Genomic DNA, 19,968 nt, shown 5'->3' with positions numbered 1-19,968 from the left:
ATGGAAAAGATAGAAGGAGAAAGACAAAAAGAAATCCAGAAAAGAAATCCCTATATAAAAGATACTCTCTTCCCTCCATAAAGAAAATGGAAGAAGCTTCACTAAAACAGCAAGTTAAATGTCTCATGTAGATAGGCTGGGGTTCTTTGGCTATGTTATGATAAGTAGAAAATATACAGTGATTCATGTTGAACTATTTGCTGATCATTTCTCTTTTATATTTAGGCTTTTAATAATGCTTTTTGGCATTTGATGAAACAAATATTAGGGAATATTCCTCCCCACTATGAATTTGCTTACCGAAGTTTCACTCTGGATTTTAAGCATAGTGATGTGTCAGCTGAAGATACAGAATCTTCAGGTAATATATGAAAAACTTAATGAATTCATTGGTAATATTTGTCTTATTGTATTTTATTGATAATATAGGATTAAGGAAAAAAATCAGCTGAATGTTGTAAAATCCAGCCTTCCAAAATACCATAAGCCAGAGATATAATGATCAGGTAACCAATCCTTCATAAATTTGATGCCCTCCTTTTTTGTACTTCATACAGTAGTGCTAACATGATGTGGGTAATTTAATTTTGTATCAAATTAAGTTTATGCTGTCGCAGTTGATTTCATATCTATACCACCCCACAGTTGAAGCTCTACAGATGGTTCACATCAATTCATAATACAAGTATAATGACAACAATGGGCAATAATAAAATATAAATACAATAAAATGCACCATAAGATTCCATTGCATGACATTTAAAATAGTTTAAACAATCAAAACAATTTCAATAAAAAGTAAGTATGTTAAAAAAGCAAATGTGTCCCTTCTTATACCATTATATAGGAGCAGTAGAGTGTCTTAACCTGGGACTGAAAAAATCACAGTGCTGGTGCCAGGCACGTCTCAGTGGCGAGATCATTCTATAATCCAATAAACCCGAGTGTCCATGTGTGATGCTTGCAATTTGTCATTCTTTGACTACAACTTCTATTACTGAGTTTCAAGCAATTTCCCCAGCATCATGGAGATGGGAATGAAGAAATGCTGTGCAAATTAGGAAGCATAGCCCTGGATCTGTGCAATCTGGATTTTCATAGGTGAAATGGTGAAGCAGAATCGCTCCTAAAAAATAAATAATGTCATAGTTATCTTGCCATAGACATTGTTGAGAATATTAGTGGTCCCTCCTCACAATATTATTTATTTACTTATTTAACCACTTTTTATACCCTTTAGAGTTATCTAATTTCTCAGAATGGTTTACAACAAAACAAATTACAATATAACAGTACAACAATTTAAAATGCATATAGTTATGCAGTAAATAATCACAACAAAATAGAATCAATACAAATAAAATCCATCCACAGAGGCCCTTCCACTCTTGCCTGTAAACATCTTAGACCCGCTCCTACCACCACAGTGCCTACAAGAAATGTTGTGGTATTCTTACTATAATTTAAAAAACCAGACTAAATAAGCAAACAAAAATCACAATAAACAAATAAAATCAATAAAACAATGTAATTTTGATGATGATGATGATGATGATGCTCAAATATTATGACTAGAACCTGCAGAACATGATAGAGGCATGATTAGTAGTAAAGATAAGAATAAGAATTAATTGTGACATTTTCAGTGCAGAAGACATAGAATAATCCTCCATGGAAGTTAATTCAGATCTTAACGATAGTAGAATATTTCACAATTTTTCTTGTTTTTATTAAACTCCAATTATTCCACTACCACCACCACCACCACCACCATCTTCCACCATTTTCCTTCCAAGGAACTCAAAAAGGCTTAGATAATTCTGCTCCTCCTCCTCTCAGTCTTATCTTCACAACAAAAACCCAGTGAACTCCATAGCTGAGTAGGGGCTAGAACCCAGATCTCCTGAGTCCCAGTCCCACACTCTTAACCACTATACCATACTGGCTCTCAATGTCATTATTCAAGTGCTTGACAAGACTGAAAGGAATACGCACACACGCACTCCTGAACTGTAATTGGATTTCAACTTTAATTAGTTCTTGACACAAAGGAATGGCACATCACTTACCCAAACTTGCAAGACATGAGTCTAGCACTCAATAAAAAATGAAACTTCATGAACATTCAAGTTTGCATTTTATGTTCACAAACTGTTAAGTGTGAATACTTTATAGTTGATGCAGTTCACAAGAATGTAGAACAATTTAAAAGATAAAATATAATTTTCTGTAACAGAGTAAAAAAATACTGCTCCAACCCAAGTCATTTCTTTTGACAAACCTGCATCAGTGTGCAGTTAACTTTTGTACTGATCTGTTTTTTCAGAGCTGGCAGATATGAATGCTGTTCTTTGGCAGAACAAAGACCCCACACCTGAGGAAGAAGCAGCTGCTGTTAAACTTCAGGCTGCCTGGAGGGGGACTTATGTCAGGCTATTAATGAATGGCAGAAAACCAGGTCAGGATTCTGCACCTATCTCTGCTAACTGTCTGTTCTTAAAGTAGATGGGGCCATTCCAATGATTTGACTGATGTTAATTTTTAGCAATTCTGCATGCACTTGGAGCTGAGAACTCAATTTGAAAATTAAGAAGGGGATAATTTTCAGAGAAATGCTGTGCTTAAGGGCGGCTTGTGCACTTACCTTAATAATCAAAGTTACAGGGAGTCTAGTATTTTGGGTACTCTTGGTCTGAACCTTAAAACATGGCATATTTCTTAGCCATTTTTAAATTTAATTTTTTTAAAGGGACTGAACACCTTGGAGCAGGGGTGCTAAACCTCAGGCCTCTGGAGGTTTAACTGTCTTTCTTGGGATCACTGTCCTGCCCTCCTGGTTTCCCAAGATGGCCATGTCCCCAGAAAGTTCTGCTCTTCCAGTCACATCCCCATTTCTGGGAAAGCGCTCTTTTTCAAAAATCCTAAAATGCTAAAATAATATACATGGATAACACAAAGGATACACGCAGGACACAAAAGCAAGGTTTATCAATGGCCTGGCCACTTGAAAGGCATGATCACCAGTACAAGGATGGGACTGGACTGATATGCATGTGCATGCACAGAGAAGTTCATATATTTGAAAGCCCAACTTAGAATCTTGAATTACTCACAAAATGCCACAGACAGTAACTTATTTATTTATTTAAAACTTCTGTATACCATCCCATCACTGACGTCTCAGTACGGTTCACAATAACAACAGTAAAATAAGATAAAAATATAAAAGTAGCACAGCATCCAATAAATAGAAAACCTCAGATGAAAACACTTAGCAATTTAAATAGTAGGAAAATGAAAAGATTTCCACCTGCCACCAAAAAGATAAAAGTGTTGGCGCCAGGGGAAGCTCTCTGGGAAGTATGTTCCGCAGTCAGGGCGCCACCACAGGGAAGGCCCTCCTTTGGGTAGCTACCCTCCTAATCTCTTTCAAGGAGGGCTCCCAAAGAAGGACCTCTGCCTCAGATCTTAAGGGGCAGGAGGGCACAAAGGGAAGAAGGCGCTCCTTCAGGTATCCAGGACCCAAGCCATTTAGGGCTTTACAGGTCATCACCAGCACCTTAAATTGGGCCCAGACTTCAACTGGTAGCCAGGTAACTTCTGACTATATGGCTGTTACACCAAAGAGTTTTTATGTTACATAGGGGTGTATTTAAAACATAATTGTGTACAGATGGTCTCAGGTTGTGTTTCACATGGTTAGTCTATTCATAAAAGAGGTGCGGTGGTACAGCTGCTTAATGACACTGGAGGTACTGACCAGCTGTTCACGCCCAGCACTGCATGACATGACAGAGTGAGCCCCTGTCATTCACCTCTAGCTTCTACCCACCCAGCAGTTTAAAAGCAAGTAAAACTGTGAGTAGATAAATGGGTACCATTCCGGGGGGAGAGCTAGCTGCATTCATGAAGAGAGTGGGTGCTAGTGCTGGACCTGCACTGACACGAGGCAAGGCACGATTGGTAGAAGAAGACTGGATGAGCCAACAACCCGAACACAAGCTGGATTGCTTGTGTGTGGAACTAGTTCACCCCCTGCGGTACACACTGGATAAGCACATGAGCACAGTCAGAATGAACTAGCAATTGCGGGGAGCCAAATATCTACTCTGTGTTAGCACTGTAGACTCCTGCCTGATTGATCCAATGCCATACACTAAATAAATAAATTTATTCATATAAATATGTTTTCACCCCTCTTTAAATAATATATGTCACACTATATAAATATCAACATACAAACATGTTCAGAGCAATATTCAAATACCATGTTTCTTTTTTAAAAAATGTTTGGGAATGATGAGTTTATTACATACTTAATGACCTCATTTTCCATTAATTTTTAGGTACCAAGGAGAATGCCAAAGTCAAAGATACACTCCAGAAGTTATGGGCTCTAATTGAACCAAATTTTGAACAGTGTTCCTTAATGTTATTAAGGTAATATGCTCCACAGTTTCTGTAATATGCAAGTATATCAAGCCCCTATTTTGCCTCAGAAAAGCATGCTTTCTTCCTGTTTCCTTTTGGAACTATTGATCTGCATTTCTGAATGCTCTGTGGAGTAAACTTTGGTGAGTCAGATTTGGTCCATGGCCCAGGGTCATTGTTCTGATTACTTTTGATAAAAAGCACATGGCTACTTATTGAGTCAAAATGGTAGCTTTATTTCTGGAGGCTGAGGCCACCTACCAATGCCAGTTCTTACTGTTCCCCAGCTTCCTTCCTTCCTCCTCTTTGGCACTATTTACATTGCAAAAACCAACTGTCTTGAAAAATGCATGGGGCACAGTGCATTGGTTCATGGAGTATGCTGCCACTGTGTCTTGCTCTAGCCATAGGATGCATGGAAATGCCATTGGAGGCTTATGAGCATCTAGGGTGGGTGATTGTGCCCTAAGTCTCTGTAGCAGCTTGCCACTGGAATTTGGCAGTGAGCTCCATTTTTTTTTTTTTTTGCTGCTGCTACACTGCCCCATTCAGTGGCACAGCGGCACAAGTGCAGCCCATAGAGGGACTGTAATGGGGTAGAAAGTGGCTTCAGGACCTCCTAAATATGCCAGCCCCTGGTTTAAATCAATGTACCATGCTATGGATGTTATATTATGAATAATATTTTGATGTATGCCCTGATTGGAAAATGGACTGACATCTGAGCCTCATTCACACGGAAGTTTAAAAGAGACCAGTCTACTGCCCCAAATAAATGAGACTTGAGGGAATGGATCCACAAATGATGGACTGTATGAGGTAAACTAATTGGGTAGAAGTGGCTCTCTTCAAAGTTGTTTTTGCTAATGATGCCCACTGCTCTACATTTGTCGGGGAAATAAATTTCATAGACAAAACTTCATGAACAGAGCCTAGTGATCATCTCTTTTACACTTTTGTTACCTTTCAAGGCCAAGCTGGAAGTGATATAACAATATGCAAATACATCTGGTGTTGTCTTCCTTTATCTACAAAAATAGCCATGAAAAAGGGGGTCTAAACTGGGATCAGGTAGTCAATCAACCTCCTCAGTAGGGAACATATATTAGCTGCAGACAGGAAAACATATAAGTGCCATATGAGTTTTGCCCTCAAAAATACTTTTCTCATTCACTTCTGAGAGCAGCTGAGAGGGGTAAATTGGATTGGGGCCACAGAACATGGTGAAAAGTTCAAATTCCCCTCCACAGTTGCCAAGGCCCACATCCAAATATAGCCCCCGCAGCTCTTTAATTGGCGTGAGGAAACAGAGTGGGAGATTTATTTTTTATGGCATTACATTTCTAGCTCATGTTTTTCCCCTTGTGAGAAACTTAAGGCAGTTTATAGTTCACTTCCTTGCCATTTTATCTTAACAACAACAAACCTGTGAAGTAGGTTAGACCAAGAGTCAGTGACTGGCCCAAGGTCAGTGAGTTTCATGGCAGAGTGAGGACTAGAACCCAGGTCTCCTGAATCCCAAGTCCAGCACTCTAACTAGCATATCACATAGGCTTTCTTTATTTATGCATCTCTCATTTCACATCTAGTATCACCCTTAATAGTCCATCTAGTTTGGACCACATCTAGTCTGGCTTCATTTCAAGTCACTATAGACATGATAACAGCAGAACTGGATCTTTAAATATTAGTCTGCCTCAAGTAGTTTAAGGAGATGGTCTGATTTTTAAGATTAGAGGATTGATTTTAGGTTGTTTTGAGGTAAGATTATCTATGGATCTATCAGAATGTTATTTCTGCTCGGAAAACATGCAAGTGTTTCCCAAACAGAAGTATAAGCCAGAGAACACATTCTATGAAAATATTTGCAAATTCTCAAACATTCACTCACATGCAAAAAATCTTGATAGCAAATTGAGAAGTGAGAAGCAGGAAACCAATGTTTAGAGAATATGGATAAGCAATAACATCCCTTGATTGAACAATACCTGTTTGTTTGTTTGTTTGTTTACTTATTGGATTTACACCCTACTTTCTTCTTATGAACCCAAAGCAGCTTATCCATTCTCCTGCTGCTGCTCCCAGTCTTATCCCCCACAACAACAAGCCTGTGAGGCAGGTGGGGCTGATGACAACCTTAGAAGTATTTATAATTACCTCAACTGATACTTTAAAGTTTGCTGTTCTTATCTTATACAGAGATATATTTAAAAGCAACTGTAAGTCAGTTGAAAAATATCATTGTTATGAAGATGAATGGACTAAGACATCTTTTGCTGATTATACAGTAACATATGGGGAACAGCCATCAAATTTTTGGTTTGTGGTCTTCAGGTGAGTTTCTTGAACAATCTGTCATGATAATTCATTACTTAATCTTTTTGTTAATTCTTTTCATGACTCATATCCCTGTATCCATACGTTAAAGCACACACACCTGAATTGCGGGCGATGAAGCAGGTTGGGAGACGGCTAGAGCGTAGGTGGAGGAAATCACGGGATGAATCTGACCGAACACACTTGAGAGCCCACTATCGGGCCTATGCTGTGGCGGTGAAGGCGGCGAAAAAGAAATTTTTTTCCGCTTCCATTGCCTCTTCACAATGCCGTCCGGCAGAGCTTTTTCGAGTGGTGCAAGGCCTGGTTCGCCCGGGTCCTAAGGAAGATCTGGTTCCACCCTCAAAGGCCCGCTGTGACGACTTTGCCAGGCATTTCAGGGAGAAAATCGCTCAGATTCGTCACGAGCTGGACTCCACTAATGAATCAGAGGTTTCTGGGGAGACGCCAATGCTGCCGTCTGGTCCAGAATTATTGGATGAATTTCAGTTATTGCGGCCCGATGATGTGGACATGGTGCTTGGACGAGTACGTCCCACCACTTGCCTATTGGACCCTTGCCCGTCTTGGTTAATAAATAATTCCAAGCACAGGATTGGGACCTGGATCTTGGAAGTGGTTAACGCTTCTCTGAGGGAGGGTCGGGTGCCTGCCCCTTTAAAGGAGGCGGTAGTCCGACCGGTCCTGAAGAAGGCGTCACTGGATCCAGAGATGGCCACTAACTATAGACCAATGGCCAACATCCTGTTTCTGGGCAAGGTGTTGGAGCGGGTGGTGGCGGGACAACTCCAAACACTCTTGGATGAAACTGATTATCTGGACCCATTTCAGTCCGGCTTCAGACCCGGGTACGGTACTGAATCTGCCTTGGTCGCCCTGTACGATGACCTGTGCAGGGAGAAGGACAGGGGGAGTGCGTCCCTGTTGGTTCTCCTGGACCTCTCAGCGGCTTTCAATGCCATCGACCATGGTATCATTCTGGATAGGCTAGCGGGATTGGGGGTCGGAGGCAGTGCTTTGCAGTGGTTCCGCTCCTATCTCAATGGCCGATTCCAGAAGGTGGTGCTGGGGGACTATGGCTCTGCGCCATGGCAGCTATGCCATGGAGTTCCACAGGGCTCCATTTTGTCCCCTTTGCTGTTTAACATCGATATGAAACCGCTGGGAGAGGTCATCAGGAGGTGTGGGCTACGGAATCATCAGTACGCTGATGATTCCCAGCTCTCCGTCTCATTTTCCACTGATCCAGGTGAGGCAGTGGCTGTGCTGAGCTGGTGCTTGGCCGAGGTAATGGGCTGGATGAGAGCCAATAAACTGAAGCTCAATCCAGACAAGACGGAGGTCCTGTTGGTTGGCGGATCGGGCTTCGGAGAGGGTGGATTTGACCTGGCCCTGAATGGGGTTGCACTCCCACTTAGGGACAAGGTCCGCAGCTTAGGAGTACTCCTCGACCCAGAGCTTTCATTGGAAGCTCAGGTGACAACGATGGCGAGGAGCGCTTTCCTTCAGCTTCGGCTGATTAATCAGCTGCGCCCCTACCTGGAGTACGACTGCCAGGCGACAGTGACACATGCGCTGGTGACTTCCCACCTTGACTTCTGTAATGCACTTTACGTGGGGCTTCCCTTGAAGATGGTCCGGACACTTCAATTGGTTCATAATAGAGCTGCCAGGTTGCTGATGGGGACGGGGCGTTATGTTCACATGACTCCAGTCCTCCGACAGCTTCACTGGCTTCCCATTGAAGTCCAGGCCCAATTCAAGGTGTTGGTTATGACCTATAAAGCCCTAAACGGCTTGGGACCTGGTTACCTGAAGGAGCGCTTACATCCATATATGCCCGACCGCCCCTTGATATCTGCGGGAGAGGCCCTTCTCCGGGAACCCTCCGTGAAAGAAATTAGGAGGGTAGGTACTCGGAGGAAGGCTTTCTCTGTGGTGGCGCCCAATCTATGGAATATGCTCCCCAGAGAGGTCCGCCTGGCGCCGTCGTTATTTGTTTTTCGGCGCCAGGTGAAGACATTTTTATTTAAACGTCATTTTAATTGTTAACAATATTTACTTATTTATTTGGCCAGGGCGACTTCTTTTCTTTTCTTTTATAACTTTTCTAACTCCTTTTATATCGTTTATATTTTTTATTTATTTTTTATTATATATTTTAATTTTATATTGTTATTTTTGTATTGTATTTTATTGTGTTGTAAGCCGCCCCAAGGCTTCGGCAAGGGGTGGCATAGAAATGTTCTAATAATAATAATAATAATAATAATAATAATGTGCTCCCTTAAAAAAATAAACATGTTTGATCCAGGTCTCCTTTTTCTCAGATTGCTTTTATTTTACTTCAACACACACTGCACAAATATGAAATAGTGGGCCTTTCTGGAAGGTCATAAACTAATCAAGAATTGAGGTATTGGGAAAAAAGAAATGTATTATTAACGTCTTTTCCAGCCACTCAGATCCTGAAAAGTAAAGCTATCCATAACTGAAAGTTACTGCTATTAGACATGGACATTCATCAACCCATTTTTTTAAAGGGACACTTGAAGAATTTGATCTTTGTGAGTGTCTATATAAAATAACCTGAACTGCACCCCTTGAAGTAATATGGAAATCAGAACTTTGCTACCCAGTGGATTTTCCACTTCCCTGAATGTTGTGATGCAATTCATGACCATTTAAATGTGTAAAATATTCCTTTAAACAGATATTTTGAAAGGGTTTTTTTTTAAAGATTGCAGCTTAATTTGGAATACAGTTCTGGGTAAACATGCAAAACTGTCATGGATCAGATTTAGACAAATTGATTAATTTCTCCTTTATAACATGTTTACTCTTTATGCTTTATTTGGCGTTCCTTTATTTATGTCTGGCAAGAATTTTCAGAAGTTTAATGTTTCATTGCATAAAATTTTATGGAGTCCCATGCCACCATGAATATCCTTAAGAAAGATGCATTATTCAATTGAACAGGGAATATATGACTTCCCTTATTTTTCCTTATATCATTGCACTTACCTGTTGACTTGTATTAGATGTTGGTCTTTTCCACTTAGAGTAGCTTCCTCTTCCTTGTCAGATCTGGACTCTTCATGTTGGGATCCTCGTCCCAAATGGATCACATTGAATTCCACTATACCAAAACAGACAGTATTCTTCTTGCAGTTACAGCAGTTAGAAAGGTGTTGCACATATTTTCATGGCAATTGGAAGGTGACTTATTTTATATGTAAAATTAATTTCTGTGGGGAAATCTGGACTTGAGGATTGGCAAGAAAATATTTGTTTGGTAGACCTGGACAGACAGACTGATTTTAACTTTGAATCAGCTTCATGGTCCTAATGACAACTTTCTGCCATTTTCTATTTTGCATGTTACTTATAAATTGTCAACTGTGGCTATATGGCAATATATGCAATTGAAACTTTTGTTAGTATCTAGGTTTGGCTCTGCTGCTTTTACAGCTTCAGAACTGATATTGGAAGCACTGATTGAGGCTGAATAGCTACATCAGCCCACAATTTATGTTTATTAACAGCAACTAAATATGAACAAGAGTGGAATAATGAACTGGGGCACCCCTTTTGGCCAATCTAAGGAGTGCTGCATTGTTATCCTTTTCAGAGGGGATAATGCCTCTTAGATTACATTTAATACTCGATGTCACAAAATCTTTTTGATAGGGTGTAACCAAATTGACCAATGGTTAGAGGTGCTATGTAGCTAATACTTCTCTTATTCATATATTTGGCAATGTCTGATGGCAGCATCCTTTCAGGATAGGTAATAATTTTTATTTTCTTTTTTTGGTTCTGGTTCTGAAGAAAAGTTCTTTAATATTCAGTGACATACATGCCTTTCTTACCCACCCTTCTCTTGGACTGTAAGCAAGGTCAGTGCAAATGGATTTTCTGTGCCCTTGTGACAGCTAAAAAACTATTACTACAACATTGGAAGGATAAACAGCCACACAATAGGCAGTAACACAATAGGTGGAAGACTTAACAAAACTCTCAGTTTTTGAATGGGTGGTCTTTAGGTGCAATTTATGAATGGACACACACACACACACACACACACACACACACACATAATGGGCCTGTTTTGCTGTATATGTATAATTATCTTAACAGTACTCTGTCTTGCTACATACAAATACATAGGGATATATAACATATGCATTTAATGTTATTGATTTCTTTAATTGATTTGTATAAGAAAGCTATAATATTTTACCTTATTTTTTTCTTTCTTTTAAAAAAAGAAAGAAAAAATGCCCCATAGGAATACATAGAGAAAATGTTTATCCCTTCCTTTTCCCTTTTATTGTAGGGAAGTATTTTATGTCCCAGAAGACATGTTCATAGTTCCAAAAGTTTATTCAGCAATACCTACCTGTGTACTTCATGTTGTAGACAATGACACTTTGGAAGAAATGCCTCGAGTCTTTCTTAGGGTTGCACCACATCTTTATACAAAAAATAAGGTAAGAAACATAATATGAAACATAAATGAAATAGTAGTAATTAGAGTAGTATCTATTATTATTTCAAGCTTTTATAGAGCATCATAAAAGCCATATGGCTCTCTGGATGGTTTACAGAAATTAAAAGATAATCAAACAAAACAAAAAAGCAGCAACATTAACTAAGTCAATAAATAAAACATCACTTCTGATAAATAAAACATCCATTCCATCAGCAGGAACACCAACTGTGTTGACCTCATAGAATGGCCAGATTGGACAGCATCTTATAATTAAATAATTAAAATTTTAAAATTTGTAAATGAAAATACTGACCTAAAATTAGAATTAAAAACATCAACAGTATTAGTATTATGTTGTTCTATAAGTAAAGGCACTTACCTATAGGTTTCAGTGATTTACAGAATACCAAAACTGTTAGAGTGCCATTACAACAAATATAAATCTTAATAGTCTGAAGATTAGACAAATCCAATACAGATATTGGTCCGTGATGCTGTATATAGATACTATAGAGCAGCCTCCCACAACCTGTTGCCAAATTTTTGAACTCTCTTGCACAGCATTCCCAGCCTGTATTGATTTATTTATTACACTTATACCCTGTCCTATTGCTTTAAGTGCTCAGGGCTGCTTACAAAGTATATAAAAATACAATAAATATAAAACTACTATAAAAACATTGATTATTAAAACAATATAAAACACATCACTATAGCATGCTGGCTGGGACTGATGAGTAAAGTCCAAAACATTTCAGATGACACTAGGGTAGAAACAGCTGATATAGAAAGCATACCACTTATTTTATGGAAAATGAGCCTACAAAAATGACAATCAATGAGAGCACAAGGAATTTAAAATGAACCTTAATTTGTTAGAGTGAGAGCCAATAAGAATAAATACAATCAGTAGAGTTTCTAATAATGGTTATACAACCAGAAGGTTTGTGAAGCTTGTCCGAAGCTGCTGCTAAGGGCAAATTGTTTGGGTAAAAGTGTTTCTTTTTATGGAAGTGAAATCAAAGCAAGAATGTCACTCCTTATATTTGAATTTAAGCTTTGGACCTTTGTGAGGCCCAAGGTTCAGGGCTGAAAGTACTGAGCTTACAAACACATGTGCAAAAGTTAAAATCTGCAGTACAAATATAACAGCATGAGTATAACTTCTGCACATTCTTTATGTGAATATTGAATTAATTTTACTTATATATGATTGTGGGGAATATGCATTATAAACTATGTTGGCTAAAGGAGACAGCAGGTACAAGTACAAGGGGTACAAGATAACAGTTTATGGTTGGCCATGGTTGGAACAAAATGTACAACCTGAAGTTAGATCAAAATAACAATCTTGCTATTGCATAACTATATTATTTTATTAATACCATCGAATAACCAAAGTAATCTGACTAAAGAATGAAAATCTTATCAATGCTATTATTATGCTGAAGTTACAGGAACTACTCACAACAGTTTTCAAGATGGCACCCAATGTCTGTAACAAATAGGATTTGCTTTGTTAAAAATGTTTCCCAAACAGTATATTTGGGAAATTAAATCTTAACTACTGTATGGCCATAACAGAATACATATTATATGAGTCTTAGTAGCAGTTATAATATTTGTTTTCTATTTATCTTTATTTATTGTATATAAAAACCTCATTTTGGTTACACTAATTTCTGGGAAAAAACCTTTTTTATTTCAGAAAGGATATACTTTTATGGCTGAAGTTCAAACTGGTGAATCACCTATGATGGCTGGGAAGTGGAGGCTTCGGCTCATAGGTTCCTATAATCCACTTCCAGTTCTTTCTCGTGAGAATGTAAACAATTTATATTCCATTAAAGAAGTTAAAGACTATTATGTGCCAAATGATAAGCATATTATATTCAGGTAAAGTTGGAAAAATAGCCAAGATGTTTCCATTTGTATCCTTTCTGAGTGTTCATATGTGTACACGTGTTACTTTGGGCATACTGTATATACATTGATGCTTTGATGAGAAAGGAGTTTTATATTGCTCCATGGCAAAATTGACCTAACTGGGCAACTCTAGAAAAATAGATCAAGTCTTGGGTCTTCCTGAATAGAGGACATTTTGTTTCCCTTATTTTCAATTTGCCAAGACATTTTAAGATGCTGATAGTGGATAAAAAATAACATTTCTTAAGGTTGAATTCCTAAGCATTCTAAAATGTAAGCCCCATCAAATACAACTGGCCTTTCTTTTGGGCAAATGTATAAGATTATGCTATAAGATGCTCAGTGCACTACAGAGGGCTCAGTTTTCACAACTTTCTTATTTTATTACAACAAAGCAATTGGTTTTTAATTATTTTTAGCTGTTTGTTTTAATCTTGCAGCATTAGAAGGCAAAATGAATGAATAAATAGCTACACCAGTGTATACTTTATCTAAATAAAAGAGAGAAATAGGCAGCATTTCTATATTCAGAGGAGTCCATTAGAGCACATTTATAATAGGAATGCTCATCCTTTCCTATTAGAATTATAATTCTAGATTCATTTTTATAACCTTGGAGTCTTCCTGACCTTGGAGTTAACTGCATATCAACAGTTAACTTGTTCTTAATGCATATACTAACTTCTATGTCAGAACTTCCTAATAAGGGATTCATAGCTGTGTACTTTCCTTAATAACAGTGCTTTTAAGAAGTGAGATAATTTGACTTGCTGAAGATAATAAAATACAGCTCAGTTAATTATCTGTCTTCATTTTTTTCTCTTCAGATATGCAGTGAAAGTCACAGTGCCACTGATTGCTACTGTACAAGTACAGACCTCCAAATCAGATGTAATAATTAAACTGCAAGTTCTGGATTCTGAGGAAGAAATGGTGCATTCCATTGGGAAGGGCCACGCTGTTATTCCTGCATTTCATTTCATATCTGCTGAGAGGCCTTTAAGTAGTCAATGTAAGTACAGTATGTTGTATACTGCATTGCCATAATTTTGCACAAAGGAACAATTTGTATCGTGTGCCAAAGGCCTGTTTAACTGCTATTGCTTGACTGTGCTTGCTGCAGGAAATTGCAGTGGGTAACCACATAGCCATGTAGCATCACCAAATGCTTACTTCGTGCATACAGAGGCCAATCATAGGGTCAGTATCACCTGCCAGAACCACACACTTATAAGAGGAGGGATGCAGTGGCCTGGCCTGGATACTTATCACAGAGTGTGGCCAGTCCACATGGGAAGCTGATGACAGATGCTTTCACAGCAATGTGACCTCTGAGAAGAGGTAAATGGAGTGTTCTGGGCAGCATGGAGGAGAACAGTCTGGAACCGCCAGGCTAACCCTGGCAGTGCCCAGCCTCAACCTCTTGCCTTCTGAAGCATCACAGCTGAAATTGGCTGTCTTGGCACAGTGCAGGGTAGGAGGAATAGGAAGGCTACAGTCACTTCTGCACAGCTTCTACCCTCTATAAGATGTCCACAGTCCTCTGAATACAGAAGCTTCAAGGTATCCCCACTAGATTGCCCCCTGCAAAGCACAAATGCACTGGTGGTTAATTTAGTATGATTAATCTCCAATGAAGAGATGGTTTCACTGTTGGGAAATGGGTATTTCTTACAAAAAGTTAAAAAAGGTTCCAGAGTCTGATAGCTGTACTTCATTTCATATCCAAATCAAGCAAATATTTTGCCAAGTATAGCCCACATTTCTTTCCTCTGTATTTAAATAGCATAGATAATTTGAGGTATGAGCCTAAGTTCTTCTGTTGGATCAATTGTTATTCAAATAGAATATTGATTTATTTAAGAATACACAATTCACAGCTTGGGATTAGCTATGTCCATATGGACCTGCCTGTTCTCTGTGATGGCCTTTGGTTGGAGGCCCAGGCAGTGCAAAAATGCTATCACAACCACAAATTAGGTCATGGCTATATGTTATTATGAGATGTTCAGCTGTTATTTTATTGGTTTATCTGTTTTATCTGTTTATTAATTGTTTTTATTATATCCTATGTATTCTATGCTGTTTTAGCATTTGTAAGCTGCCCAGAGAACCTTTGGGTTATGGGGTGGCATAGAAATGGAAATGAATGAATGAATGTTTATGAAGGGCAGGGTACAAAGAAAGAATAAAAGGTAGAAAGAAAGAGAGAGAGACATAAGCCTTAAAAGCCTGTTCTGAAATTAGCATGCACTAAAAATCCTTTTAAATTTATAAGTCTTCTCAACTTACAGCAAGTAAAGGTGGGGTTGTCCAGAATGTTCCCAAAAAGGAACCTGAAGTTGTCCCTAAGAAAAAAGGTGCTATAACAGCTCAGAAAAATGTCAAGTCTTCAGTCAAGGCTACACAGGAAGGTCCAGTTTCTTCTGAAGAAGAACCTATTACTCTGTCTGTCATAGATGAAAATTTAGTTCAGCAGGTAAGCGATTTTAAATAAAGTTTTGAGAAAAGATAATGAAGGTGTTCTGCTAGGTTTCACAGCAGAACAAATTGCCAGTGCTGAAGTTGCTGCACTCACAAAACAATCGCATGAATCTCAGCACCAGCACCCAGGCTGGTCTTTACTCACTGGGACAGGCATTATGATAAGGCCAACTGAGACTCTTCCCAAGCAATGGCAGGGGGAGCAACGATCACTGCTCTGCCACTGACCGTTGCTCCTCTGCTTCTGTCCCTGGCAGCTGCATCAGACTGGGGGTTCTACATCCTGGCTGCACCAGCGAGGCCAACACCCCGCCAAGCACTCCACAGACAGGCCAGCACTGTGCCAGTTGCAAAGCACTGCTAGTAGGCTGCTTTCTGTTTGCCTGATGTGCAGAATCTGCTGTACTTCAAGCAAACAGAAAGTAGATGGTGGCAGCTGGCCAGTGTGCCTTGGCTGCTGGCTTCTGGCTGTGCTGATCAGGAATGGGGACACAAGATCAAGCATCCGCTATCAAGGGGTTGGGTGGCTAAAATTGTGTAATTGATTTAAAATAACAACTTTTGGTGATTTATGAAATAATCACATATTGCATTTGGATTTTACAGCCTCACAAGTATATTATACAAGCCTCAGTGTTATATAATAGCTGGCCACTTAATGAAAGCCAATTGATCTTTGTTCAAGCACTGAAAGAATTAGAAAAAAATGAAATTAAAGGTAAGCCACTTTACTGAAAGTTATGTGTGTTGAAAAGTGCCTTAACTGAAGCATGCATTTCTTTGAATTTGGTAAGAGTACAATGCTAGCACCTCCTGACAGAGCCCTGACTCTGATGGCTTGCAGCCTCAGAGATCCAACTCCAGCGGCTGAGCTGCCTTTGCAGCAGGCATGAAAAGACCACATGAGCTGCCTCCCCACAGATGCAGCTGGGCTACGCAGCATTGCAAAAGGGGCATGCCAGGGGCAGGGAGAGAAAGAAGCTGGGACTGCTGTGCTATGCCAGTGCCTAGTGGCACCCCAGCCTCCTTCCCCTCGCTCCCCAGAACTCAGTCTAGATGACAAAAAACAGCTTTTGAAGTAAATATGTGGGGTGAGGTGCAGCAGCAGTAAATGCTCGTGCTGTCCTTCATATAGATACACATAAACCTGTGAGTTTGGAGGCTCGCATGCATCAAGGATGCATTGCATTCCCTGCTAGGTGGATTGAAGAATGTTACCAGAAATGTGATGACCATGTTCAAATTCCTGAGTGTCAAATAATAGCCATGAACACCACACTAAAAATATTTATTTATAAAGGTTCTGTAAGTATGGAACTCCAGTCACTGTTCTTAGGATTCAAGTCATTCTGTGTTTGTCTGAAAAAAATCTTTATGTGAGTTTACCATTTAAATAATTTAGGAAACAAACAAAGAACTGTTAGCTTTCCTTTCAATCAGAAGGAGGTTGCCAAAAAGTGCTGAAAACATGCCAGATAAATAGTCAAAGTTATTTTTCATTCAGAAATACTGATATACTACTGGATGACAAAAAAAGTGCTTCTCACTTGGTAATTTCTAGAAAGCTCTGTTGTGTCAGCTGAAAGATAGAAAATTTCTGCGTCAAAACTCTTTTTCTTCCAGTTTTGTAATATAAGCCAACAGTGCCATCTGCAGTAGATTTTTAGTGTCCAAATTAACTAGCCAGTACTGAACACATTTTTAAGTGACATTTGTGGGAGTTATTTTAAATGAGGGCTGAGGGGAACCGTACCTTTTAAAATGGGTCCTTGATTTCCTTCCAAGGGCAGAATTTAAGTAGCTAAATGTTCATGTAGGACAGGGAACAGCGGTTTTTATGCCAAAATGAAACTATGACTGCTTGTGCTCTCCTACACATATTCCTGGGAGTAAGCTCTACTGAAAATGGGGAAATTTCATTTCAAGTAAACATGTATAGGATTGTACTGTAAATTCCCAAGAATTATCCTAGAGATGTTGCTTGAAGAAAATCTGTAGATTTTGTGACAAGACACTTGTTCAGAAAAGCAGTTCATCTCAGCTTCACTATTTCTATTCTGTCATTGTCAGCTATCAATCTAGTACTTGACCAAAGTATCAGCTCAGAGTTTTTCTCCAGTTTTAGGGGATAAATTGAGCTCAAAAGATGAGCAAAAGATCTCCATTATTTTAAAGTTTCCAAGGCTCAGGTGGAATGGGAAAATAGAGGGCTTCACTTTTTTTGGATTGAAAATAATATGCCAATTACTTCAAGCTACTTGTTGGAAGTACAACAGCACAGCAGCATGGCAGTCTTCTTTAAAATGGACAAGTGGGAACAAATGACTGTCATAATACAGTGCCAGTCCTACTGAATCATTTTGTAAAAGGCTAGGTTGCCATGCGGCTGGGTTACAGTTTGCACCACGCCTACTGCTTAAAATAATAGCAAAGGTGGGAGATTTGAGGGGGGATATAAATAAAATGAGGACACTCTGTCATCTTTTCTCAAAATGGTAATCTTTCAGACATTTTAGAGTTTGTCATCAGCCACACAAAACAGCCAGAAAAGCCTCACTTTGGTCTGGAGAAAGTAGAGAAGGGTTTGGCCATGCACCCCTGCCTTATGGAGTCCATGCATAAGGCAGGGGTGACACACTCCTAGCCCATGAGCCTAATACATTGAGTTGGAGTCCCAGTCCAACTTGTAGAAGCTTCCCTCCCATGCCCCTCCAGAGAATTTAATCCCTGGCTTTACCTCCAGTTGGAAATAACACTGGGGATTGCCTTTGTGTGCAGCCCCATGAGGTTGGTACATGGCATGCAAAACAGGCACTCAGCTCTGCCAATGCACAGAACTGTTATGCATCAACCAAGTGACAACACTCCTTGGCCTCATGGTATTGGCACGTGGCTCACAAAGGAGGTGTTGAGCTTGCCTCTCCCTTGTGCCATCCAGGTGAGTTTTCACATGCTGCCCTCCTCATGCAAAAGTTGAGGAGTGTGTGAAAAAAAGCTCCCATGTTGGCCAGCACTTGGAGGAGCTGCTTCTCCAGGCACTGGCTGAGTCCCTTTCTCTGTGCTGCGAGAATCACTGAGCTCTGTGCCTCTCTCAGCATAGAGAAAGGCAAGATGTGCAGAACAAAGTGGATAACATCAGAGGAGGTACAAGACTTTGGGAGCAGGATCCTATTCTCTGCCATCCAGCCTGCTTTATTGCTGTAGTGGCATATAGTTCTTGGACCAATTGCTGTTTGGCAGCCCAGTTATTTTCTTCCTTCTGTATTTTGTTCCGGCTTCAGATGCCACTTATGAAAACCTGATATCCCAGTATAGATGTATGCATAACTATCTCCACCTTCTTTTATACACACTGGAGATATGGTCAAGCAACAAAATTTATACAAATTTATGAGTGACCACAGCAATCAACCAACCAACCAACCAACCAACCAACCAAACAGTGCCATAGACAAACCATAAAGAAAACTCCAGGTTCTAAACTCACTTTCTTCCTGGATAAGCTAGTGAAAGTCTTACTCACCTACTTTTCTTTTTGTCTTATTCACAGTTAATTCAACAGTGCATTTCATGAGTTGGGCTTCCTTGCTTCCTATGCCAGGATACAAATATAAGGACACTGAAATATGGAAAAATTGAGAAATTGAATAATCCCATAATTCCTCCCAATATGTGGCCAGTTGCAGTACTTCATCCAACCAGTCAGAATGGCAAAAAACAGCTACTAGAATGGCTTTGTGCCTCCCTCTCTTACTGCTTGTAGTAGACCTTTGGCCAGTAGCACTCATTGTTCCCAGAGGAAACCAAGCACTGTGGCTCTCTTCTGCAAATTTATGAAATTAGAAGCCAGTGAAGATGAGCCCTGTTCAGAGCAAACCAATTAAATCAATTTCTGATTCAGTGGTTTAGATAGCCAATTAGAAATGACTTAGATATTTCCATTTTCTTAATGAGTGGAACTTATGTCATTCTGACAAGCTGATTATTTTTAAAAGGGGATTAAACCTGGAAGTGGATTGGGTTTAAATTGAAGGATATTTATTCCCAACTGGGGTCCCTGATTTCCAGACACTCTAGATGGCACTGTTGGTCCATATTGGAAGCTAGGGTTCTTTAAACTAATTTCATTTCAAACAGGTTCTAGTGCTAATAGTGCCATATAAGCCATTACGTTTGTCATTTTTTCACATTTCTAAATGTGCTTACACACACAGAGACATACACAAAATATATATTTCACATTTCCAAATGTGTGAATATATATAGTGTGTGTGTGTGTGTGTGTGTGTGTGTGT

At 39.4% G+C, this 19,968-nt stretch overlaps 1 protein-coding gene across 1 annotated transcript in view; it reads left to right on the top strand.

The window, feature by feature from the left end:
* The window catches only part of ADGB (androglobin), a 94,575-nt gene that overhangs the window by 56,313 nt on the left and 18,294 nt on the right, over nt 1–19,968 (top strand). Inside the window, exons 21-29 of the mRNA XM_044423149.1 lie at nt 226–361; nt 2,327–2,458; nt 4,347–4,440; nt 6,631–6,765; nt 11,108–11,261; nt 12,972–13,159; nt 14,017–14,201; nt 15,484–15,668; nt 16,280–16,391. Coding sequence (XP_044279084.1) covers nt 226–361; nt 2,327–2,458; nt 4,347–4,440; nt 6,631–6,765; nt 11,108–11,261; nt 12,972–13,159; nt 14,017–14,201; nt 15,484–15,668; nt 16,280–16,391 — 1,321 coding nt within the window. The remainder of the gene's footprint in view (nt 1–225; nt 362–2,326; nt 2,459–4,346; nt 4,441–6,630; nt 6,766–11,107; nt 11,262–12,971; nt 13,160–14,016; nt 14,202–15,483; nt 15,669–16,279; nt 16,392–19,968) is intronic.

The sequence above is a fragment of the Varanus komodoensis genome, unplaced genomic scaffold (genome assembly GCF_004798865.1).
Source record: "Varanus komodoensis strain SLA01 unplaced genomic scaffold, ASM479886v1 scaffold1, whole genome shotgun sequence".
NCBI lineage: Eukaryota > Metazoa > Chordata > Lepidosauria > Squamata > Varanidae > Varanus > Varanus komodoensis.
This window is presented reverse-complemented; position numbering and strand designations above follow the sequence as displayed.